The 27,417-nt window shown below is 37.0% G+C and overlaps 2 gene segments (V, D, J or C); both read left to right on the top strand.

Annotated features, from left to right (window-relative positions):
- LOC100061555 (T-cell receptor gamma chain C region C10.5-like) overlaps window positions 1–27,417 on the top strand; it is a 79,980-nt gene that overhangs the window by 14,616 nt on the left and 37,947 nt on the right.
- Window positions 1,201–26,298, top strand: LOC100061654 (T-cell receptor gamma chain C region DFL12-like). The segment is given in 7 exon segments: window positions 1,201–1,528; window positions 12,008–12,337; window positions 14,580–14,639; window positions 14,938–14,985; window positions 19,730–19,789; window positions 23,512–23,559; window positions 25,700–26,298. Coding segments are annotated over 7 exon segments (912 nt in total).

The following is a 27,417-nucleotide window of genomic DNA, read 5'->3' as shown; positions in this document are numbered from 1 at the left end:
CTTTCTGTGGTCTTTGTCGTAATTTTCTCTCTTTCATTTCTGATTTTACTTATTTGAGTCTTCTTTTTTTTTCTTAGTGAGTCTAGTAAAGGTGTGTCAATTTTGTTTATCTTTTCAAAGAACCAGCTCTTAGTTTCATTGATCCTTTCTATTTCTTTTTCATCTCTAGTTCATTTATTTCCACTCTGCTTTTTATGATTTCCTTCCTTCTACTGATTTTTGGCTTTCTTTGTTTTCCCTTTTCTTGTTCCTTTAGTGTTATGTTAGAGTGTTTATTGGAGATAAACGTTTTTCTTGTTTTTAGAGGTAGGCCTGTATTGCTAAAAACATTGCACATAGTACCAGTTTTGATGCATCTCATAGATTTTGGTAGGACATGTTTCCTTTTAATTTGTCTTTAGCTACTTTATTTATATTTCCCCTGTGACTTGTTCATTGATCCTATAGTTATTCAGTAGCATATTTGTGATTCTACCAGCTTTATTCTCACAGTTGATTTCTAGTTTCATAACCTTGTGTTTGGAAAAAGTGCTTGATGTCATTTCAAATTTTAGTTTAAATAAAGAACCTGATATTTCATAGGAGATAGAATTATATAAATTTCTGCATTTATTCCAGGAAAAGTAATGTCATCACAGAAATCATTTTCTCATTGACATTGCTGGGTGAAGAATCATATTGCCAATGGTAACAAGGCTTCATTAAAAGTGGGAAACTTTGACCTCGGTGGCCTAGTGGTAAGTTCAGTGCACTCTGACTCGGCAGCCTGGGTTCAGTTCCCTGGCCCGGACTCACATCACTCACGTTAGTGACCATGCTGTGGTGTCAACTCACATACAAAAAAATGGGAACGATTTACAGTGGATGTTAGCTCAGGGCAAATCTTCCTTAGCAAAAAAGATAAAGTAAAATAAATGGGAAGTTTGTTCACATTTCTCCAGTATATTCGAATTGCCATATATTTGAATATGCCTAAAATGGGCATATTTCCATTTTAGCTGCTAAAGAGTATCTTCCTTTCAGAAACACATTCCAAAATCACTAATGAAGCAGCGCTGATGTTTGTGAGAACAAAAGGTCCTTTCCTTTGATGCAATCTCTGAGCAGTTTAAACAACTGAACACCTGGAATTAAAAAAACAAAACAAAACTTTATTCTCTGAATGCTTTTCCTAGTGATTTTAAAAAGTAGTTGCTTGACAAGTTGGGAATGATCTCTTCTTTTTCCTCTTTTATTCTTTCCCTTTGCCATCAATGCTTTTCAATGATTACCACCTTGCTGGAAAACAGACATTTGGGTCAATTTATCTGAGGAAAAATTGTAAAATATCTGATGCCACGAAGCTTATATTCAAGGACTTCCAAAGGAACTCAGAAGATCAAATTGCCAGTACACAGCTTTTTAACTGCTAGTTACATCATGAACCTGAGGAGAAGGCTGAGTTTTTGCAGAAGCTGTAACCAGTGTGATACCTCAAACTGGATCAAGATATTTGGAGACGGAACTAAGCTCATAGTAACTCCCTCTGGTAAGTAATTTTTTTCTATTTTTACCCTAGTAATGAAAAGTTGATAAGTGCTTTTTAGAAAAAGCAATTTAGGATCATCCTTACTTGACTGTCGTATATGTGGGCTCGGCATATGAACAGCAAGTTTACAGCTGCTGGTTACTGTATAGGAAAACAAAACTACTCTGTAAATAGTTTGTTTACTTCCCTGGTTGTAAGCAGATTGAAATTATACTTTTAAAACACACACAAAAAAAATAGTAGAGTCATACTAGAAGTTCACATGGTTTTAGGACTATAGCAGTTATCCATTAGAAGTTATTGCTTCAAGATGCTTTACTTGTAGACGATCTTTTAGTGAGAGACACTTTTATTAATTACCTCTTCTCTATATTTTGAGGTAAAACTTAGTTCTCCTTTCTTTCAATAACCTGCCAAACGTATATTATGGGTTTTTTAATGTCATCCCCAACAGCAGTGCAAAAAACTAATTCTTAAAGTAATTGATTATAGAACATTAATAAATCTCACTTATTACTCTAACTCCTTAAAAGTATACTGAGATCAGTGAAAATGTATGCTCACAACTCTGGATGAATTTCCTAGAGATGGGCCAGTTTAGGGGAATTTGTGAGTTCATTAAGCCATTTCTGCTCAAGGTCCATGAAAAGAGTCTGCATGGTTTTACATCCTCGTTTGCTCTTTCATTCTGACAAAAACCCTCATTGAAGACACTTTCTATACTGGAGGCTAGAGATAAAATGGTGACAAGACACAAATAGACTCAGTCCCAATGTTCTAAAGCTTCTAGTCTAGTGGATAAGTGTTCTATTCCATCCAGGTCCTGGGAGTCAGTTCTCTGCCTGAGCTAGCAAGGAGGACATTCACAAGGAGTTAACTAGTTACACCAATTGTGAGGCCCTAAGAGGGGGAGGAAGTAGGTCCATTTGCTATTTCTGTATTGAAAGATGTGTAATGAACTTTAGATATTTGATTCCAAAAATAGCTAATAGTAAATATGAATGAAAATTGCTAAACGTGTCATTTGGTGAGAGGATGATTAACATCAGGTATTAAAATATTTAACTGGATGACCGTATTCAAGAATGTCATAAGCTGGGTTTATTTTTTTTCTAAATTCAGTCCAGTAAATTTATTCAGTCCTTGTTAGCCTTAAAGGTAAAATTTTGCCTGAATGAAAGAGAACATCTCACAAGGATGTTGCTAGCCCACTAGATCCATTGAAATGAAAGTTTTCAAAGAATTCTCACAAAATAGGTAAAGCATTGAAAACATGAAAGAAATTATATAATTTGGTTTCCTTAGTGGCTGTGATCATATGAACAAAGAATTCATAAACTGAAAAGCAGCATTCTAATTCTTTTTTCCTTAACTTACTACATATTCAATAAATTGCAGCAAATTAAATAATGGTGGCACAGATATAATTCATGCTGGTTCTGGCAAACTTTTTTTAGGACAATGTAGTGCAAGGACAAGTACAGACTTTGATCCTGGGTTTACCTTTTCTGTATAATCATCCTTTTGCATGGATGATTTGGTTCACTTGTTATTTCTCTACTAAAATTACAAAAATAATACTTGCTAATCATGAAAAAAATTTCAAAATACAAAAATAAAGACAAAATTAAAATCATATATCAACAGTAATCTCTGATAACATTTTGATGTATTCCTACCTATCTGTTCAATCTAGGCAACAATCATCTCATGGATGCTGTGAGGAGTAAATGAAATTACATAAGGAAATTTCCAACATGGTCAGTGATAAAAATGTCAATTCTTCAGAATTCAAATGGCCACCATTGGAATTCTTTATGAATTCAGGAGTACAGATAAATGTATTAATCACCACCTAGTCTACAGGTCACAATATAATAAACAGTCAGTGATTGGTAAAACTTTCAATTTTCTGAGACCAATTTTTACCTGTCTCTAAAAATTATTATAATGTAATAAGAATTATCTCAAATAATATTAGCCTGATATAAAATGGCCCCTCATTTTCCAGTAGAAATGTCTGGAAGTCAAAAAAAGAGGGGCTTTTGCAGCTCGAATCTATAAATTTCTAGTGATATAGATAAATACAAATATCCATTTATAATACATAATTTCTTAATTAGATTATGGCCACAAACTTAAAAATTATATCAATACAAATATGAGTTGAGAAATGTTCTTTTTGCCCTCATTAAAACATTTCATTAAACATTTTGTTCAGAGTCTTCGCATGCATCTAAAACATCTTCTTAGAGCAACTCTCTGGGTCACCTTAGGGACTGAGTGTCTGTTTGGGGATCCCGGTAGGATGATATCACTGGATATTTTATTCAAAGAGGCAACTCTCCACTGATAAAATAAAAGGAAGGATTTTTTTTTCATTTGTTCTGTTCTATAGAATAGAAATATTCTACAATATTCTATATATTCTATATATAGAATTCTATATATAGAATATATATAATATTATATAATAGAAATATAGAATAGAAATATAGAATAGAAATAGAAATAAATTTCATTTATTCTGTTCTATAGAAATAGAAAGTGTAATGAAAGCATAAACTGTAGAGCTTTATTCCCAAGTAATATTTACCAAACCACGATCAATTTCTTTATTTTCTTTCACCACCTTTAGTTCCAAAACTAGTGCTAATTGAGTTAATTTCGTCTGGAGATCTTGTCCAAGTAGTATTTTTGGATCACAGCAGAGTATTAGAATAGCCTCTTTTAGTACAAGAAGTTACACAAGGACTGGAACATAAGGCGACCCCTGTTTTCTCAGGGATAGTTTTGAGAAAGAAAAACTTACCTTATGTTCTGGCACTTTTAGTCTGTTTGAATTCTGCATGTTTTGTGTATATATCACACAGCTAGGATTTGCAAACATATTCTCTCAACTCTCAAGTCACAGTTGGATTAGACCTCACTAATCTAACAACCACTGGGGCAGAAAAAGAAGCAAGCTATAATTCAAAAACCGTTTGTCATTTATTTCAACTGCCTATTTCAAAAATCATCTCAATTCGATAAGACTTAAAATCAAATATATCGTGCAAGCATACCACAGTGTATCTCACTCTGCTTTATTGCCCTTTGCAGATACGCTTTTTTAAAAAATCAAAGGTCTGGGGACCGGCTGTGTGGCGCAGCAGTTAAGTTTGCATGTTCTGCTTCTCGGTGGCGGGGGTTTTGCTGGTTCAGAACCCTGGGTTTGGATGTGGTACTGCTTGGCAAAAGCCATGCTGTGGTAGGCATCCGACATAGAAAGTAGAGGAAGATGGGCACTCATGTTAGCTCAGGGCCAGTATTCCTCAGCAAAAAGAGGAGGATTGGCTGTAGTTAGCTCAGGGCTGGTCTTCCTCAAAAAAATAAATAAATAAAAAATTAAAAAATAGAATAATAAATAAAAAATCAAAGGTTTGTGTCAACCCTGTGTCCATCGGTCTATGAGCGCCATTTTGGCCAAAGCATTTGCTCACTTTGTTTCTTTGTGTCACATTCTGGAAATTCCCACAATATTTCAAAGTTTTTCATTACTATTATATTTATTGTGGTGATTTGTGGTCAGTGATCTGTGATGTTACAGCTGTAATTGTTTTTGACACCATGAACTCTGCCCATATAGGACAGTGAATTTAATCAATAAATGTTGTGTTTGTTCTGACTGCTCCACCGACTGTTCCAGGATCTCCATCCCTCTCCCAGGGCCTCCCTATTCAGTGAGACACAACAATATGGAAATTAGGCCAGTTAATAACTGTTCAATGGCCTTTAGGTGGTCAAGTGAAAAGAAGACCCTCGTGTCCCTCATTTTAAGTTATAAATGCTAGAAATGAGTAAGCTGAGTGAGGAAGGCATATCAAAGCCTAGATAAGCCAAAAGCTAGGCCCCTTACACAAGCTAGCCAAGTTGTGACTGCAAAGGAAAAGTTCTTGAAGGAAATGAAAAGTGCTACTGCAGTGAACACACAAATGGTAAGAAAGTGAAACAGCCTTATTGCTGATGTGGACAAAGTTTTTGCAATCTGGATAGAAGATCAAATCAGCCACAACATTCCCTTAAGCCAAAGCCTAATGCAGAGCAAGGCTGTAACGCCCTTCAATTCTATGAATGCTGGGACAGGTTGGGAAACAGCAGAGGAAAAGTTGAAGCTAACAGAGGTGGGTTCACGATGTTCAAGGACAGAAGCCATCTCCATAACATAGAAGTGCAAGGGGAAGCAGCACGTGCTGCTGTAGAAGCTGCAGCAAGTTCTCCAGAAGATCCAGCTAAGAAAATTCATGAAGGTGGCTACACTGAACAACAGAGTTTCAATGTAGATGAAGCAGCCTTATGTTGGAAGAAGATGCCATCTAGGACGCTCGTAGCTAGAGAGGAGAACTCAACGCCTGGCTTCAAAGCTTTGAAGGACAGACTGGCTCTCTTTTTCTAGGCTAATGCAGCTGATGACTTTATGTTCACTTGCCATTCTGAAAATCCTGGGGTCCTTAGAATTATGCTAAATCTACTCTGCCCGTGCTATATGACTGAAACAGTAAAACTTGGGTATCTGTTTAGAACATGCTTTATTGAATATTTTAAGCCTACTGTTGAGATCTATTGCTCAGACAAGAGGATTCCTTTCAAAGTATTGTTCCTCATTGACAATGCACCTGTTCACCCAAGAGCTCTGATAGAGATGTACAATGAGATTCATGTTCTTTTCAGGCCTGCTAACGAAAAGTCCATTCTGTAGCCAATGGATCAAGGAGTAATTTTGACTTCCCAGTCTTATTATTTGATAAATACATTTCAGAAGGTTAGAACTGCCATAGTAATTCTTCTGATTGATGTCGGCAAAGTAAATTGAAAACCTTCTAGAAAGGATTCCCCATTCTGGATGTCATTAAGAACATTTGTGATTTGTTGAAAGAGGTCAAAATATCAACATTAACAGGAATTTGGAAGAGGTTTATTTAACTCTCATGGACGACTTCGAGGGCTTCAAGACTTCAGTGGAGGAGGTACCTGAAGATATGTGGAAATAGCAAGACAGCTAGAATTAGAAGTGGAGCCTGAAGGTGTGAGTGAATTGCTCTAGTCTCATGATTAAATTTTAATGGATGAGAAGCTGCTTCTTTATGAAGGCACAAAGAAACTGGTTTCTTGAGATGGTATCTCTTCCTGGTGAAGACATTGTGGAGACTGTGAAATGACCATGCGGACTTAGAACGTTACATGCACTTAGTTGATAAAGCAGCGGCAGATATGAAAGGATTGACTCTGATTTTGAAAGTGCTACTGTGGGTAAAAGGCTATCAAACAGCATCACATGCTATAGAGAAATAGTTTGTGAAAGGAAGATTCAATTGATGTGGCAAACTTCAATGTTGTCTTATTTTAAGAAATGGCCACAACCATCTCAGTCTTCAGCAATCGCCACCATGACAATTCAGCATCCATCAACATTGAGCAAGCCTTTCCATCAGCAAGAAGATTAGGACCCACTGAAGGCTCAAATACTTGGCATTCGTCAGCAATCAAGTATTTTTTAATTAAGGTAGGTACATTGTTTTTTAGACATAATGCTTCTACACTTAATAGACTATGGTATATTGTGAATGTAACTTTTATATGCACTGGGAAACCAAAAAGTTGTGTGACTTGCTTAATTGCAATATTTGTTTTGTTGTGGTGGTCTGGAACTGAACCCGTAATGTTTCAGAGGTATGTGTGTACAGTCAGACCATGAAATAAAAATAAATGTCAAAACCACTAAGGAGAGCAGAAGAAAAAAGGTCTCTGATTATCTAGCAAGAAGCACAGGCTCAAATTTTCTGCTCAAAGGTAGGAGAAAAAATGTAGTGGAATTCAGCCTTTTCATTAACTGGTAAAATGAAACAAATCAAATTTACATATAAGATAAGTTTATCCCACTATAAAATTAGTAAAGGATTTTAATGCATGAGTCCTTTAGGAGCAAAGTGAAATATGGAGTGGGCATTGCCTTTAAATCCAATTTATAAAATGGAAGAAGTCATCTTTCAGCAAACCCGTTTTATACCAGCACTGCATCAATGCTTTGGGTATTGTAGCATTGAATGTCATCCACAGATGGTGACTCTCAGCAGACACGGTCAGTCAGGTAACGTTTAGTGATCTAACGAGACAATAGAAGGATTTGAGGACAGGCCTCTTGCTGTCTCTCCAGCCATTTTGCCTTGAAGGCACACTGCCAAGAGTTCCAAGCTGAACTTTCCACATGAACTGGAAAGATATCAATTGGAGTCTGAAATTTCTGGCGAAAACTTGGAATGCAAATAGATTGTGCTGTTGATTAGGGAAAAGAACCATTTGTTTCGGACAACACAAGTGAAGCAGTTCCATACACTGACTGCATATTATTAGGCTTTAGCCAATGCTCTATTTGATTTTCTTAACTCTGGGAATACAGCAGTAAGATAAGACAATGATTGCCTATTTATTGGTTGTATGAAAGGCACACTTCCTCTGACTATGGCTTTGAGAATTCCAGGCTTATTAGAGCAAAGTGGAATGCAAACAAAGGGACAAGTCTTCACACTTAATTGTCGCCATCTAATTGCAACGCCAAAACACTGAATGCCTGTTAGTAAGGGCAAGGTTTGGTCCCATGAGATTAAGATGTCATATTGGAGCACACAGTCGTCACAAATTGTCACTAATAATAATAATAACCTAATAATAATCTCTATTTCTATAACATTTTTAATTAAATCCTTTTCAGATCTTGTTTCATTTAGGTCTCACTGCAGCTCTGGTAGGGATGTTGGATTGATTTACACTAACATCATTGTTTTCAAACAAATAAAGCACCAAAGCCTTTAGTTTACTTGATTTCTCAGCCCCAGAACTTGGCTGTAAACTCGTTTTGAGCAAAATGCACCAGGACAAAAACCCTGGTGTCTTGAGTCACAGATCACATAGTGCCCTAGAATTTGAAGAACTCAGAGAAGCTAATTAGTCTAAAGTTTTTGATACGAGTTGATCACTGTGGAATTATTATACAAAACTCTTCGGTGTTGGAACAAAACTTGTCATCACAGGTAAGTGTCAGAAGAATGGAACTTTTGAGGGTGATAGAGGGAAGGCAAGAAGGAATTAAATTGCAATGATAGTTAAGAAACTTTAGGAAAAACAGGAACGTGATGAGGATTGGATGTTGAAATCTTAAGAGGTTTTAAAACAAATCCTTGTCACAAGGACAGCAAGGATACCGTTGTGCAACGATTAGAATAGTATTTGGTTTTGTGTACATATGGAGTTACGTAGGGAACTGAAATACGACGTATGAAATTATCATGAAAGTGTTTGGTCCAAGGATAAAATTTATTATCACTGGTGAGTTTTGTTAGTTGACACATTTCCTTTCTAACAATGAGAGGGTGTTGTCAAAGAGCCTGGTCTTTGGAGTCAGGCTGACCTGGCTCCACCACTTACGTCCTGCTTATGTGAACTTGGGGGACGATTCTCTGGCCTCAGTTTCCTAATCCATAAAAGGGGATGACAGTTTGTATCCAGCAGGGCTTGTATGAGAGTCAAATGAAATCGTGTGAGTAAAGTACTTGGCACATTGTCCAACACCTAACAAGTGCTGGATACACGTTCCCCCAATTCAAATGTGAAGAGAGATTTGTATCCAGTGTGGGGAGTGGTTTGCAGCCAATGACATGGACAAAGCAGCAACTCTCCAGAGAATCAGCTTCCTTCCAACTGCTCCACTGGAAAGTTATCTTACTGTCTGTCCACTCACACACAGGGTAGGAATTTGGAGGTGTTTGTTTCTCTTTAGCAGATTTTTCCCTTACTTGGCAAGAAAAGTGAGATTAAAATTTGTTTGTCTTTTATTTTGTTTTTGTTCTATGCTTTAAATCATAGTCTATATTTTAGCTGATATCATTTCAAATAGCAATATTTATTGGCTTTAAAATTTATAAGCAAGAAGTTTGAGCTTCATGTTCATGTTTATCAGAAAAAAGTTTAAATTCATACAGAAAATGTTTGGTGTAAAATCAATTATTGCAGAAACTTGTCACAAATTTGAAACGCTCACTTAAATATGAAAGAGCTGTAATTGCTTACTTGATAAAAGAAAAATTAAAAGGAGAAACTAGAGAACACAAATAAATATCAATGTGTAGGTTTGAAATATCATACTTTCAATTAAAAATGTAGTTGAGATTTGCTAAATTTATGTAGAAATTATACTGCTGCATCTTAGTAAAATATAAACAACTCAGGCAATTTCACTCAAATGTGTTATTTGATCATGCAGAGGAATTTATATAAATGAATTAGGTTTATTAATTTTTTTACCTGATTTCCTTTCTATGCAACATGAAAATTATTTTGACCACGAAAAACACTGTTAAAAGGTTTGAAAAGAATTTTTAAGTAAAAAGCATCTCATATAATTATTTAAAATATAGGAACTAACCCTATATACACAAGTACACTATTTAATACTCAGCTGACTATTATATTGAGAAAGTTATGGAAATTCAAGATTCATTTTATCTTTAAAAGAATGAAACAAATTCCAGGTAAGGAAAAGTGACAGGTGGTAAGAATAGTGTGGTGTTACACAGAAATTTTTCAATTGATCATTTCAATTTCAATTTCATCGTTGTAACGAAGCAGAGGTATTCCTATGAATAAACAAAAGCTCATAAGATGAGAATTAGATTCTTTAATATATTGACTAAAGACTAAACTTATGTAAATATGATGTAGGATTGAAAAATTCATCTTGTTTGATAACACACTTTTTACATTACAAACAAAGTATAAGGTTGGAGAAATATAGTGTCTTACTGTCATCATCAATAAAGTGTCATTTACACTAGAAGCAAGATGTATAAAATTAAAATAAGCATATTAAGACCTAATTATACCTAAGCATGAGGAAGAACTCAACTTTGTTTGCTTACTGATTTAGTGCAAAAATCAGGAGTTTTGCTAGAGTCAGATCTTCCCTAGAATTCTTTTTTCTTTTCTTCTCAAATGAGACGTCTAATCCTTCTTTTCGTAAGAAATTGTCCATTGAATAATGCAACTCCAAACTAGCACAAAGAGAATATTAGTAAAGCATCTGTGTGTCAATTGGAAATAAAATTGGAAAGAGTTTTAATATTTATAATTCCCATCACTAGATTAACAATAAATGTGTAGTCAACTAACATTCCAGCATCCAAGTGACATGCCTTTGTAAACGATGATGTTCTCTTATGTGTTTTGACATTATGTCTGCAAGAGATTCTGGAACTGTGACATTTAACATTACACCAGTGATATATGTACTTTATTGAGCAGGTGAGGACAAAGAAAATAGTGGAACTCTAAAACAGTTCAGCAGCATTTTAGGGAAGATACGAATTTCAGAGGAGACACTGAGATTCAAAATGTGGTGTATTCTTCGTCGTGCTTGAACTTCAAATGAAATTCCAAAATAAAATATGCTTTTGGTGAACCTTTTCCGAAGTGAAACAAAATCCTGATGAGTGCATTTACTTGATAAGATTAATCTCATAGAGTTTCTGAAAATAATCAATAATTTTTTAATAGAAGTTTTAGAAATTTTGCTTCTAAATTCCAAACATTGTAAGTAATTTGGAGGTTCTGTACGCCCTACTCAAAACCATGGGGTGGTTCAGATGTGAAATTGAGATATTATATAAAATTAGACATCAAGTGGGAGATCTTCATTTACTCATAACTGGGCATGGTTCCACATTTGAAGCTAAAAGGTCTACCTTATTGACAAGTACACATGGAAATGGACTCTGAATAACAAGTGACTGTGCAGTGTATTACGAAAAAATGAAAAACTTCCTCCTGATATTTATTTATATGGCAAATAAGACAAATATGGTGCATTCCAGAAACAGTTCAATGAAGAGTGAGGTTTCGCAGAGCTGCAGAACATGAGAAAATGTTATTTGGCCCAAAGAGCATAAGCCACAAAAATCACAGGATAGGAAAGGGAAATACTTTTAAAAAGACCAAACGGTTTCATGTGCAGAGACATCATCAACATTACCTGATCTCCTCCCCATCCCCGCCACCTTCCCACTCACCTTGAAAACAAACTCCACTATGATGGAACAAAAGAGATTTTAAAAAATGCACGTGTTCTTGAATGTTAGATGCCTTGAAATGGGGCAGTTAAGAGTCACACCCCATCTTAGCATGTGGAGAAAGAACAAAGACCAAGGTTTAATCCAGGCTCTGCCAGTTAGAGCTGTGACTCTGGGCAAGTTACATTACCTCTGGAACTTCTTTTCCTACTGAAAATAAGAACAATGAATACCCACAACCTGTAGTGGAAGGAAGGCCATGGTGAGCACTAACTCAATGGTGGCTTTTCTTCCTTTTACTTTGCATTAAGTTGTTTCAGACCACACAGTTTTTGTGCTTCTCTGATGAATCTTTTTAATTGCTATTCCATTTCCCCCATAGATAGACGCCTTCCTGCAGACACTTCTCCCAAGCCCACCATTTTTCTTCCTTCAATTGCTGAAATCAACCTCCACAAGGCTGGAACACATCTTTGTCTTCTTGAGAATTTTTTCCCAGATGTTATCAAGGTATATTGGAAAGAAAAGAATGGCAATACAATTCTGGAGTCCCAGGAGGGAAAAACCATGAAGATCAGTGACACATACATGAAACTCAGCTGGCTGACCGTGACTGAAGAGTCAATGGATAAAGAACACAAATGTATCGTCCAACACGAGAAAAATAAAGGAGGGGTTGACCAAGAGATTCTCTTTCCTTCAGTAAATCAAGGTATGTGTATGTAAATATAACCTCTCAGAACATTTCTTTGCAAAGGGATACAACACCATTTCTGTCAAATGTTAAGGAAAAACAAACGAACATAAATTTTCTTAAATGTTATTCCATTTATTGGCACCAAAATTGACCCTGTATTTCCCCGTAGAATTAAAATAGTATATGCTTTGGAACAGTAAAAAGAAAAAGACAATGAAAACATACTTAACTTTTCTCATCCTGAGAGTCATCCTCTAAAATATTAAGATGACAATGATTTTTCTACTCAGCAGGCAGTGTCACTCTCACTTTCATCTTGCTATATGCAGAGTACAACCCCAAAACAATGTTATTAGGCAACCAAATGGTGTTCATTTGAGGGAGCCAGATGACAGATCAACAGAAAATCAAATAATTTGGCCACTGCAGTTTTGTTATGGTCTTAGTTTTTCCAGGTTTGTATTTCATATAACTGAGAATGAACACAACAGACCAAAGGCCCTAAAGCACCCATGAATGAGAAGGAATCAGTTTGTACTTCTCCCTGTGGTTAACAAGCCCTTTGAAGCCCTGTGCAACAAGCACATAAATTGTGCAGAGAACTTGCTGTGTAATACTACAAATTTCTGAAGTCTTTCTTTATTTACTCGGATCCTTAGATTCATTAGTGATCAAATTAGGTTTGAAAACTTGCTTTGATTTTCTCCTGGGGCCCTGAGTTAACAAGCCCTTTTTTTTTGAAATTCAGGATAATAACAGTTTTATTTAACCTCATCCAGCTTATACGGGCAACTCTTTTCTCAGACGCCAAATCATCTTGTTCTCAATAACAGCAATGTAATTTCTTATTAGAATACAAACATTAATTTCAGAATAACAATACTAACATGACCTTCAACAATATACTGAAAACAATTTAGGAGTTTATTGCAGTTTTTGTGGTTTGTTTGTACAGTAGAATTAAGGTTGTAATGCTTCTTGGAATATCTTCTCTCTCTCTTAAGCCACCAACTGGATGTACAGGTTCATTTGTTTCATTTTACTTTTTAGGAAGTTTTAAAAAATTAATTTTGTTTTATAACTTTGTAAAATATTTGCATGGTTCCAAACTCAGATTCTACAAAAGGACAGATATTCAGAGACGTATAGCTTTTATCTTCGTATTCTTTCTTTTTTCAGTTATTTATTTGAGGTCATAATGGTTTATAACATTGTGTAATTTGAGGTGTTCCTTATTATTTATCAGTTTCTGTGTAGACTACATCGTGCTCACCACCAGTAGTCTAATTGTTATCTGTCACCATATCTGTGTGCCCCTCTACCCCTTACATCCACTGCCCCCAATCCCCTTTCCCTCTGATAACCACTGATCTGTTCTCTTTATCTATGAGTTTATCTTCTACATATGAGTGAAATCATGTGGTATTTGTCTTTCTCTGTCTGGATTATTTCATTTAACAAACCCTTTTCAGACAGTGCGAAACAGGCACATAATGAAACATGTGAAGACCTTTTAGCCCGAATTTCTGAAGTCAATCTTTACCTTCTTGGATCCTGAGTTTCATCAGTGACCAAATGAGGTGCCAACAATTGCCCTGGCTTTCTCCTGGGGCTGTGACAAAGAGCAAATGAAATAATGTCAGTGAAAGGTCTTGCTTTTGAAAACATAACATGGATGTAGCTATGTCTGTATATTGTCCACGTGCTTCCTCAGATTACATGGGAAATTTGCGAAATCAAATACTTTCGAATGTGAGATTCTTTTGTGGATTCTAATTTTGATGGATGGATTTTGGTAGCAACTCTCCATGTCAGCGGTGTGTGCCGAAGACTATAGAGTAGCCACATTTTCTGTTTCTTTTTCCATTGGACAAGTGTTTCTTCCTCACCTCCTCTGTGACAGACACTGTGCCAGGAACTGTGAATACAAAAAGAAAACAAGATAGTGTTGGACATTACCATCCACTTGTGATGAAGAAGAAAAAAACATATTCTTCATGAATGTCAACATCCTCAGGTGCAGAAACAAGATAACTGAATGAGATCTACTGAATTACATAGAATTAGGTGAACTACTCCTGGAATCATGGGGCTCACGTGTTTAAGGGCAAGCTCTCTGTCAGTGGATTATGTGTGTGTGTGTGTCTGTGTGTGTGTGTGTGTGTGTGTACATACACACCTACTCATACAAAGACATAACCAGAGTATTGAGCAACAGGCATGAAAAATTGACTAATGTTGCTCTAATTTCTTCTAGTTGTCGCCTCAATGACCACCACTATTGCTCCTACAACGGCTGCTACGACAGAGGAAAGGAGTAAGTCATTGTCTGTGTTTACCTCTCTGTCATGCTATAGGTTTTTTGTCTTCTCATGGACTTAACTTTTGTATTTCTCAGGCTTAAAAAACAAAAGACCAATTATTCCTCGAATTTTGGGGCTCATAATTTTCATATCTTTGGTGACTGTCCCTCCTTTCTGTCAGCAGATTACACATATATATGTGTGTGTGTATATATATATATATATACACACATATATATAGCTATACACATGCACAGACTGCCAAATACTGGGCATGGAGAATTGACCAATATTTGCTCTCATTTCTTCTAGTTGTCACTGTTACTAATGGTACAACAGCTTCCCCAACAGAGCAAAGTGGTAAGTTTTTCTATACGTTTGTCTTCGTGTCATGCTGTGGCATTTTTTTCCCCCTCCTGATCATATCACCTTTTGCACTTTCCTGGTTTATAGTAGATAAGATTAGTCATTACTAGAATTGTAGAGCACATATTTTTAATGAGGATCTCTCCTGTCCCTCCATTGGCAGATTTTATACACATATATATGCGTAATTCACCAACTAAAGTCATAAAAAATTGACTAATACTTGCTCTCCTTTTTTCTAGAGTTTCCAGCTATTAATTCTAGAAAAGCTTCTCTAAAAGATGAAAGCTATTCAGTTTTTGTATATGTCTGCATTTATGTCACGCTATAGCATTTTTTTCCTCAGAATAAATTTAACTTTTGAACTCTCCTGTCTTAAGACTAGAAAACTAAAACGGCTAGATGTTGCAGAATTGACTGAGTGATATTTTAAATCCAACCATCATTTCCTAGGAGCCATCTTAAAACAGTAAATCCTGTTTTGGGATGAGATGATTGAAAATTAGAGAGTGCAGTAATAGACTCTGAATTATTTCAGCAATGGACTGCATTCATTTGTGTGGCTTTTGTTTCTAATGACTGAGGAATATGTGATATGAAGTTGCTTCTAGATTTTTTTTAAGTCTTTGGTCTTTGCTAGTACCAAATAACAAGAACTGACAGGTACTTTCAGTAGAGAGCTTTCTATACAGAAGGTATTGTACTGTGGTTTTGTGCATTTTCCTGGTTAACACCCATAACACTCCTATGAAGTGGTACAATATTTTTTCACAATTTTTTAGATGGGAGAAATAAGTTAAAATTAGTTAAGTCCCTTACTCCATGCCACACAGCTAGACCCGGGGATTCAAATAAGCCATCTGAATGAAGAGTTCATACAGTTACTTAGCTCTTCCTTCTTCCTCTATGGTATGGTCCTAGAACCAGAAACCCCACAGCCAAGGCCTTGAGACACGACTGACATATGGTGGGGGGTGAGTAAGTACAGGGACTTCATAGCATCCCAGACTGGACTCAAACCCCAGTTCTTTTAATGATTAGCTGCATCAATATAGGAAAATTACTCACATTTTCTGAGCAGCAATTTCCTCATCTTCGAACCAGTGATAATTGTACCTGATGCAGTGATTGAAGAGATAAGGTCACCTATACTGAATGTCTAGCATAGAGTATCTCATTTGGCTGTCACAGAATCAGTACTAATTTCTGGCCCTTTTTCCCTACATATGTACAAAGAAAGTGACTAGAATCATTGGTTCCAGCCCTGCGGATCTTTCCTCCATTTCTAATCTCAAGGGGCCTCAGGACCTCAGCTAACACTTTGCCTGACCAAGGCCAAGGAGTTATGAGCACATCACCTGTGAGATCCCTTTCCACACAAGAGCTAATGATTCTGCAGTTCTGACTCTCGAAGATAAAACTTGCCAAAGGGAAATTTTATCAGGTAGAAACTCATCCTTGTGGTTCACTGAATAGCTAGTCTGGCTCACCATCACTATTGCTAATTAAACAAATATAATTCTTTCTTCAACGTTACTCCATTTTTTGGTAGCATAAATGACACTCTATTTCTCCATAGAATTAACATAGTATAGGCTTCAAAACATAAAAAAGAAAAATAAAAATTTACTTAAGTTTTCTCAGCATGAGATTTGTCCCCTCAAATATCAAGGTCACAATAATGTCTTTTAGGGTGGTTGCATGGGTTAAATGAAACAAGATATGGGAAATCACCTGGCGCTCAGGACACAAGAAATGCTCAAAAAGAGGTTCCGCTTTGGATGATCTGACTTGACCAAGAAATAAGAGCAATTATACGTTTTTCAGGAATGTTCTTCTCAGCAAGCAGAGTCACTTACACTTTCATCTTGATTTACTCAGAGTACAACCCAAAATCAATGCTGTTAGGTGACAAAATGGTGTTCATTTTAGGGAGCTGGACAGCAGCTCACCAGAAAAATAAATAATTTGGCCTCTGCATTTTTATTACGGTCTTAGGGTTTCCAGATTTGCATTTCATATACCATCGTTAGGGAAAACTCCAGAATTAGAGATTGGGAGAGGCTGATGGGTGCACACACTTCCATTCTACATAATGGATGTCTTTCTTGCCATTGGTAAATGCAGCTCAACAGGCCTTTATTGTAGAACTGGCCTGTGCCAGGCCTGGAAGGGATATATGGATGAGTAGAGTGGGATGACTTACTGTCCCCAGGAGAATGCACTATTGTAAGCGAATATCTTCTTTTCCTAATCACTCAAGGTCACTCGTGATTCAGGCATGATGTCCCCAAGGGGCCCCTTTAATGCTGATGCTACATGTTTTTAGACAGTGTAGACAGAGGACTGAATGAGCCTTGGTCCTGACAGTGGTCTGGGTAACTCTCTAGACTTGGGACTTAAAGTCCTGAGTATGAGAACCACAAAGCAAAGGCCCCAGAGCATCTGTAAATTGGAAGGAATCAGTCTGTGCTTTTCCCTGTGGTTAACAAGCCCTTTAGAAGCAGTGAGGAAGAAGCTCAGAACAAAATGTGTGAAAACGTTTGCCGTGTACCAGTGTGAAATTTGAGTGTCAGTCTTTATCTTCCGGCATCCTTGGTTTCACCAGTGATCAAATTAGGTTTGAACACTTGCCCTGGCTTTCTCCTTGGGCCATGATGTAGAGTAAATGAAATAATGTCAGTGAAAACACTTGCTTTTGAAAACACCACACGGATGTATTTATTCATGGATTTATTGTATCATTTAATTTCCTTTCCTGGAACTCAATAAAATCAGATTAATTCAATAGCCCTAATTTACTATTTCTACAGCTAAGAAACAGAGGTGAAGCAAATATGCAAAGGACACGTTTAATAGAACCTCTGGGCTGAAGTGTCCTGTTAGGTTTTGATTTTTCTTGTGATCAGGGAAAAATAAGTATACTAAGTTCCATGGCGATGATCATCATAGAGAAGTTCCAGTTCAGAATGTGTTTTACTCGGTGCCTAATTTCTGAAACAAATGTTTCATATGGGCTTCTCAGGACAACAAAGCTAATGAGGACAGTTCTGTTAATGCCGTTCTACAGCCAATTTGTAATGCTGTTTCTTGGAAATTTTAGTTTTTGATAAATCTAAGAATACAGCTTGGAAGGACTGCTCATGGAAATGATTTTGAAGAAGATAACTAGTCTGGTGCAAGAGTTTGACCAAGCTTGGTTGAGATAGAGAACTTAGTATACATACATAGATTTTATTATGAAAACGGGTTGCTTTATTGTTTTTCCTCAATCAATAAGTGGTAATAAGAGACTTTGATTTATCTTTTGATGAATAAGTCACTGCTAAGGGAATGAGTTTTAAAACACATTGAAGTTAGTTCTTGAAGATATCTTAATATATAAACATGATTAACCTAACATTTTTATTCTTGAAATTTATTCCAAATCCTATCATTCAAACCCACTTTCAGAGGCATGAAAGAAACATCCAATACAGTGCATAAAATTATGTACCAGAACCATGTCCATCTGCACAAGAACACATCTAATAGAAAACAGACAAACTAAAACAATGCTTTCGACTCTGTGTTCCTCCAATAGTCAATTAACTTTTTAAAAAAATTTAACTTTAAATGTTTGACTTCTTTTAAAAAAATAGGAACATAGATAAATCTCACCTCAGGTTGTGTATATTCAGAGAAGTATAAATGTGACGTGGTCTATGTTTCTATCTCTAGAAAGAAATGCAATGAAATGCAGGGCTCCTGTAATAGAAAATTTCTTTGCTAAGAATATTTCACACAACTGGAAGAGAACACTATTTCAGTGTCCACAATGGTGGAATTATGTTGTTGCTATAGATTATTTTCTATTTCTATGGATTACTTTTACAAAGTCCTTTCCACGTGCTCTATCTTACTGAATCTCCCACAACAATCCCTTGAATATTGGCTATGCCCTCACTGGTATAACTATCAGCAAGATACTTATATTTCCAACCATACTTTGTTTGTGTCAAGGGGTCTTTCAAAACACAACTCACTTCAATGTAAGTGGAGCATTAAACGAGACAATGCACGAGAAGCATTTAACATAGTGCCTGCTGCAGAAGTAATCACTCAAAATCTATTAGTTCTTATTCCTGCTCTTGTCACATCCACAAACAACACAGTTCCAGAGAATCATGTGCTGAGTTGGGGATGTTGCGATATTCATGCTCTGGAAAAGTATGTCTGATTCAGGGAGAATTAGGCTAAACCAGACTCCTTCAAAGGTGAGGTCCTAATGAGCATTCTGCGAGTTGATGAATTGATTTTGGCAGCAACTCTTCATGTCAGTAGTGTGTGCTGAAGAATTTAGAGGAGCCACATTTTCTGTTTCTTTTTCCATTCAACAAGTATTTCTCCATTTGTGACAGGCACTGTGCTGGGAGCTGTGAATATAGAAGGAAAATAGATAGTCTTGGATATCACTGTTCAGTTGTGAAAAGAAGAACAAGATCTGTACTTCTTGAAGGTCAACATCTTCATGTGCAGAAACACAATTCATGAATGAGATCTACTGAATTATTGAGAATCAGATGAACTAGTCCTGGAATTGTAGGGCTCGTGTTTTTAAGGACAGTCTCTCTGTCAGCAGATTGTGTGTGTGCATGTGTGTGTGTGTGTGCATGCACACCTACTCATATAAACACATATCAAGACTATCAAGTGATGGACACGAAGAATTGACTAATCTTGGTCTCATTTCTTCTAGTTGTCACCTCAATGGCCACTACCGTTGGTTCTACGATGGCTTCTCCGACAGATACAAGCAGTAAGTCATTGTCTGTGCTTGCCTCCCTGTCATGCTATAGGCTATTTCCCTTCTGGATCAACTTAACTTTTGTATTTCTCAGGCTTAAAATACAAAAGACCAATTATTCCTGGAATTTGGGGGCTCATAATTTTCACATTTTTGGTGACTATGTCTCTTGTCTGCCAAATATAAATATATATCTATACATATATTTATATGTATATATTCCTATGTATGCACACACTGTCAAAGAACGGGCATGGACAATTGAGCAATAATTGCCCTAATTTCTTCCAGTTTTTTCTGCTACTAATGCTATAATAGCCTCCCCAAAAGAGCAAAGTGGTAAATTCTTTTATATGCTAGCCTGCATGTCATGGTATGGCATTTTTTTCCCTCATGACTAAATCACCTTTTGAACTTCACCTGGAACTTCCCTTTCCTTTATGGTAGACAAGAATATTTATGCCTGGAATTATAGGGCACAAACTTTTAAAGAGTGTCTCTGCCGTGTCTCTGTTGACAGATTTATATATATACACACACATATATATAAAATATATATATTTATTTATTTATTCATTATATTTATTTATTTACATTTCATGGACTGGACTTGAACCCCAGTCTTTTAATGATTAGTTGCATCTATATAAGAAAATTACTTACATTTTATGAGCAATAATTTCGTCATCCGCCAATCTAAAATGATTACGCCCAATGCAGTTATTGAAGAGGTGAGCTCACCTTTGCTGAATATCTAGCATAAGGCATCTCATTTGGCTGCCACAGAATCAGTTCTAATTTCTGGCCCTTTCTCCCTACATATCTACAAAGAAAGTGACTAGAAGCATTGGCTCTAGCCTTGCTAATCTTTCCTCCATTTCTAATATCAAGGGGTCTCTGGACCTCAGCTAACACCTTGTCTGACTAAGGGCAATGAGGTAGGAACACATCACATGTGGGACCCCTCTCCACAACAAAAGGTAATAATTCTGCAGTTCTGATGCTTGAAGATAAAATATGTCATCTTACGAAGAGATGCAGCCTTGTGGTCCACTGAAAAGCTCGTCTGGCTCACCATCATTATCATTAACTAAACAAATGTAAGTCTTTCTTAAAGGTTGTTTCATTTATTGGAAGCACAAATATCCCTCTATTTCCCTCCAAATTTGAGGTAGTAAAGACTTTGGAACATAAAATAAAGAAAAACAAAATTTTACTTAACTTTCTCAGCCTGTGACTCATCCTCTGAAATATTAAGGTCACAATGATTTCTTTTCAGATGGTTGGATGGATTATATGACACAAGATCCGTGACAGCACCTAGCTCTAGCACACAAGAGATGCTCAAAGAGAGATCCCACTTTGGATGATCTTATTGATCAGGAAACAAGGGCAATTACACATCTTTCAGGAATGTTCTACTCAAGAGCAGAATCACTCTCACTTTCATCTTGCTTTACTCAGAGTACCACCTCAAAACAATGCTATTAGATCACTAAATCCTATACATTTGAGGGAGTAAGATGGCAATTCCACAAAAAATAAATAATTTGGCCACTGAAGTTTTATTATGGTCTTAGGGTTTCCTGATTTGTATTTTATACAACACCACAAGGAAAAATTCCATCATTGGAGGTGGAGTAAGGCTGATGTATACACCTATAGTTCCATTCTACATAATGAATGTGTTCCTTGCCATTTTAAATACAGTTCATCAAACATTTATTGAACAACTGGCCTGTGCCAGGCCTGGAAATGATGTGTGGATGAGGACAGTGGCATGACTTACTGTCCCAAGGAGGATGCACTATTTTAAGAGAAAATCTTCTTTTCCTAGCCTCTCAGGGTCACTCATGATTCAGGCATGATGTCCCAGAGGAGTCCCTTTGATGCAGATGCTGCATATTTTTAGACAGTGTGGAGAGGACTGAGTGTACCTTGGTCCTGGCAGTGGTCTGGTAACTATCTAGTCTCAGAACTTAAAGCCCTGAGTATGAACACAAGAGACCACAGGCCACAGAGCACCTATAAATAAGAAGGAATCAGTTTGTACTTTTCCCTGTGGTTAACAAGCCCTTTCGAAGCCGTAGGGAACAAGTACATAACAAATTGTGCAGAGACATTTCAGAATTTCTGAAGTCAGTCTTTATCTACTCAGATCCTTAGATTCCCCCGTGATCAAATTAGGTTCAAAAACTTTCCCTGGCTTTGTCCTGGGGCGGTAATTAAGAGCAAATGACATACTGTCAGTGAAAGCACTTGCTTTTGAAAATCTAACACACGTCATTATTTATGTATTTATTGTTATTTTTTGTTTTCCTTTCCTGGAAGTCAGTATGGTAAGATTAATCCAACATCCCTAATATACTATTTCTACAGCAAAGTAACATAAGGGAGGCAAGATATGCAAAGCACATGTTTAATAGAACCACTGGGCTGAAGTGTCCTGTTAGGTTTTGATTGTTCTAGTGATCAGGGAAAAATAATAAGTATAGCAATTTCCACGGTGATGATCATCATAGACAAGCTCCAGTTCAGAATGTGTTTTACTTGGTGCCTATCTTGTTAAAAAAAAATGTCTCCTATGGGCTTCTCAGGGCAATAAAGCTAACGAGAACAGTTCTGTTAATGCCATTCTCCAGCCAATTTCTAATGCTGTTTCTTGGAACTTTTTAGTTTTTGTGAAAAGCTAAGAATACAACTTGGAAGGACCACTCCTGGAAATGATTTTGCAGAAGATAAAACTAGTCTGGTCCAAGAATCTGACCAAGCTTTGTTGAGAGAGAGAACTTAGGATACATATACAGTTTTATTACGAAAAACTGTTACTTTATTGTTTTTTCCTCAATCAATTCATGGTAATAGATTTTGATTTATCTTTTGATGAGTAAGTCACTGTTAAGGGAAAGAAATTGTTTTAAAACACGTTAACTCAGTTCTTAAAGATATTTTAACATATAAACGTGATTAACCTAGCATTTTTATTCTTGGAATTTATCCCAAATACTATAGCCCAAACCTGCTTTCAGATCCATTTGACAAGTGTTTCTCCAACACCTTCTTTGTGTCAGGCACTGTGGTAGGAGCTAGGAATACAGAAGGAAAACAAGATAGTCTTGGATATCACCGTCCAGTTCTGATAAAGAATAAGAAATGTCTTCTTCATGCGGGTCAACATCTTCATGTGCAGCAATATAATTCATGAGTTAGAACTACTGAATTACATAGAATCAGATGAACTAGTCCTGAAATCGTAGGGCTCACATTTTTAAGAATGGTCAGCAGCTCATGTGTGTGTGTGGTTTTGTTCGCATACACACATAGTCATATAAACACATACTCACACTGTTGAGTAATTGGCGTTGATAATTTACTAATTGGTGCTCTCACTTCTTCTTGTCACCTCAATTGTCACTGATACTGATTGTACAAATGTTTCCCCAAAAGAGGAAAGTGGTAGGTTTTTGTATGTTTGCCTTTATGTCACACTGAAGCACTTTTTTCTCTCCTAATAAATTACCTTTGGAACTTCCCTTGTTCATAGTCGATAAGATCACTTATTCCTGGAATTGTGGAGCTCATGAATATCTCCTGTCTCTCTGTTGGCATATTTTATGTATGTGTATATATGTGTATATATGTATATATACACACACTCACAAACGTACACATATATATCACTGTCAAATAAAAGGCATGAACAATTGACTAATACGTCATCTTATTTCTTCTAGATGTCCCTGCCATTATTTCCAGAAAAGTTTGTCTGAAAGATGAAATATGTAAGTTTTTGTATATGTTTGCCATTTTTTTCCTCTGCTATGGCATTTTTTTTTCCCCTCTAGATAAAGTAAACTTTGGAACCTCCTTGTTTTAAAGTAGGAAAACTAGAATGGCTGGATGTTGCAGAATAGACTGAGTGATTCTTTAAATCAACGATCATTTCTTGAGAGTTATCCTAACACAGTAAATGCTGGTTTTGGGAGGAGATGAAAGTAAATTAAAGGATGCAGTAATAGGCTCTGAATTATATCAACAATGGAATTTATTCATTTGTATGGCTTTTATTTCTAATGACTGAGGAATACACAATATCAAGGTGCCTCAAGATTTCTTAAGTCTTCAGTCCTTGCTAGTAGCTAATAACATAAATTTACATGTAGTGAAATCTTCTTACACTGAAGGCATTATACTGAGTTTTGCATGTATTTTCTTATCTAATTCTTATAATAATCCTATGAAGTGATAGAATAATCTTTTCCCCATTTTACTGATGAGAGCAATGAGTTAAAATTAATTAAGTTCCTTGCGCCATGCCACACAGCTAGATCTAAGCTTTCAGCACAAAACATCTGAATCAAGAGTTCATACACTGCTCAGTTCTCCCTTCCTCCTCTAAGATATAGTTCTAGTGCAAAAAACCCCAAACACAGGCCTGACACATGGTGGACACATGGGATGAGTATATACACGGGCTTCACAGTACCACAGAGTAGACTTGACTGCCAATTCTTTTTAATGATGAATTGAATCAATATAGGAAAATCACGCACATTTCCTTAGCAGCATTTTCCTCATTTGCCAACTGGGAATAGATACACCTCACTCAGTTATTGAAGAGATAAGCTCACCTATGTGAAATGTCTAGCATATGGTATCCCATTTAGCTGGCACAGAATCAGTACTACTTTCTGGCCCTTTCTCCAAAAATATGTACAAAGACAGTGACTAGAAACATTGGCTCTAGCCCTGCGGATCTTTCCTCCATTTCCAATATCAAGGGGGCTCTGGGCCTCAGCTAACACTCTACCTGACCAAGGGCAAGGGGTTACGAGCACACCACCTTTGAGATCTCTTCCCCCAGAAATTGCTGTTGATTCTGGATCATATAAAGGGGAAAATTTCATAGGAAGAGCAGCCTGTGGTTCATTGAATACCAAGTCTAGCTAACCATAATTGTCGTTAATTATTTCTTGACATCATATATTTCTTCCAAAACTTCAAAGGATACTAAGTGCAATCATCCTATAACATCATAGCCACAATGAGAGACATTTAGGAAGGACAGGTGGGTGAGCCATGACCTCCTGAAGTTTCAGAGAATTTGGATTAACTGCTCTCTTCCAATTTAGGTAATGCCCTTTTACTAAAACCTCTCACCCACAACACGGGACACCACCAAATATGCATGGATTGTACCCTTAATAGTAATCTCACTGTATACATAATGTGTAATGGCTTAGATACTTCCAAACCAGAATTCAGCTTTATCTTTATGCTTAACCTTTTGATGTCTGGGGTATTTATTGCACTTGGAGATGCAGAATTAAAGAGTACCTAAGAGTGTGTTCTTTAAGGTCATGTTGCTGGGATTAAAATCTGGCTGCTGTCGCTTCCTAAGTGCGTGACATCAGGCGAATTACTTCTCTGTCCTTAGTTGATTTGTAAAATAAGAATGACAATAATAATCTCATGGTTTATTGTAAAACAGAAATTAGATTAAAGCTTTGCATGCAAAGCTCTCAGAACAAGTGTTTGGCATTTGGTTAGTGGTTAATGAATGTTGTTAGCTGTTATTACCTAGAGACATGGTAGGAGTGAAGAAATGCTAAAAGCTACTTATAACAAATACATTTTTCCAGTTGGACTTATTCATAAAATATGCAACCTTACTTTTGCTATTTTGGAATGTTCTAAGTTGATTTAGCAGAGGTTGTTGATTGACATTACTTGTAAACTGGATTCTGAGTGTCTTGTCGTCTGTGGTGGTGGTTGTGGTAGATATTTGCCTTTGGGTTTTGGTGGTGTGTGGGTGTGAGTGCAATGGAAGTCATCAGAAATAGATAGCTGTGATCACCCTCACATTAATATGTCCCATCCTTTCAAAAGAAGAGGTGAAATTAACTAAATAACTTCTCTTAGCCCCCCTGCAGCTGCAGCTCAGCAACGTCTCTGCCTATTACACCTACCTCCTCCTCCTCCTCAAGGGTGCCATCTATTTTTCCATCATCGCCTTCCGTCTGTTCAGGAGAACAGAAGACTGTGACATGGTAACAGTTTGTAACAGACGGCGGCAGAAGGAAGTCAGCTAGTCTTCATTTATTTTCCCTAAAAATGACCCCTGAGGATCTAACTGGGCTTTCTTTCTGAGTTTGGGTTATTTCAGTTCACATGTGTACTTTTTGTTATGTCATTATTGTGTAATGGTTTTTCAAACCACCGGGCAAACAGACAGTCTTACTCTGTAACAACAATGAATTCTGCCATCACTCAGCGGCAGGGCCACGGGGTAGTCCTTTAGCACCACTGTCTCCATGATCTCCATCAGCTCCTCCGGCAACCCAAATAACCATGCCTGCTGAGTACAGACAGCATGCAGCTCTAGTCACATCCCTTAGGGCCATTTAACCAGAACCGCCTTGAAGCCTTGCATTTTATGCATCCTGAACCTGACACTTTTGCTACTTGAATTCTAAGCTTTGTTTTTCGTAATAGGCACAATAAAAAAAATTGAAAATCTACTTTTGTCTCTGTGTACTTTAATTTGATGAAATCTAACTGGAAGTCCAAAGTAAGAAACGGCACAATAGCTGAGCCATCAAATCTAGCATTGGTTGTGATGATGGTCAATACACAGTTCTAATTCTTTCCCTGAGATAGTGGTCATGATGGTTTCTTTGGGCCACTGACTCCAAGAAGAGCCACAGTCAAATGAAAGTCCCCAGGTGACTTCTCTTGCAAAGGTCACCAGATTCACACTCATTTGGTTTGGGACATTCCGATGGTGTCAGTATAGCATGTAGCATGTAGCATGCCTGCACTGTGCGTGCTCAGCTCCACAATAGTGTTTCACAAGCACTGTGTTTCCTGGTCCTCAGAGTAACCACATGAGACCGGCAGTCACACCAAGAAGCACCATGGTGGAGGGATTGTGCCCCTGGACTTTGAGCCCCAAGTGCCTGGGCTTGATTCCTGCATCCAGTATTAGCATCTGTGTGACCTCAAGCAAGCTATTTGAACTCTCTGTGCTATAACCTCCTCATCTGTAGAATGGAGTTACAGCGCCCTGTCTCCTGGAGTTGTGTGGATTAGATGAGTTAATAGTGATGACACACACACACAAAACCACTGACAGTCGTGGCCAATCCTATTTCCTTGCTTGGAGGTTATATATGGACAGCACAGGGACTCAGGGAGTTTACTCAATGCACCAGTTAACGCTGCTCATAAGCTAAGAGCCCCCTGAGGTAGGCTTATTTATAGCCACAATGTATTGATAGGAGAGATTAATTTTGCAGCACAAGGTCAATATTTTGTAAATAATACTCACTTAAAGCCAGGTCTCTCTGAACTCAGAGTTAGTATGCTCTTATGTGCTATCAGGTGTCTTTCCCTTCAACCACTGTCAGCTGGGGAAAACAAAATAAAACAAAACCTGCACTGCTTCTTTACTAAAGGCATCCTGCAAGGAATCAGTGAGAATTTCCTGAATGATTTCTGGGTGCATCTGTGTTTTCTCCTCTTATACATAGTGTTATTACAATAATTATTCCCTTTGTTATCAACACAATGGAAATCCTACTTTATTTTGTGAGTGTGTGTTCTAGATTTGTGACAGCTTTTTGGGGGTCTGCCAGTGA

This window comes from Equus caballus, chromosome 4, assembly GCF_041296265.1.
Source record: "Equus caballus isolate H_3958 breed thoroughbred chromosome 4, TB-T2T, whole genome shotgun sequence".
NCBI lineage: Eukaryota > Metazoa > Chordata > Mammalia > Perissodactyla > Equidae > Equus > Equus caballus.
Note: the sequence above shows the minus strand (reverse complement) of the source record. Positions and strands in the feature narration are given on the sequence as shown.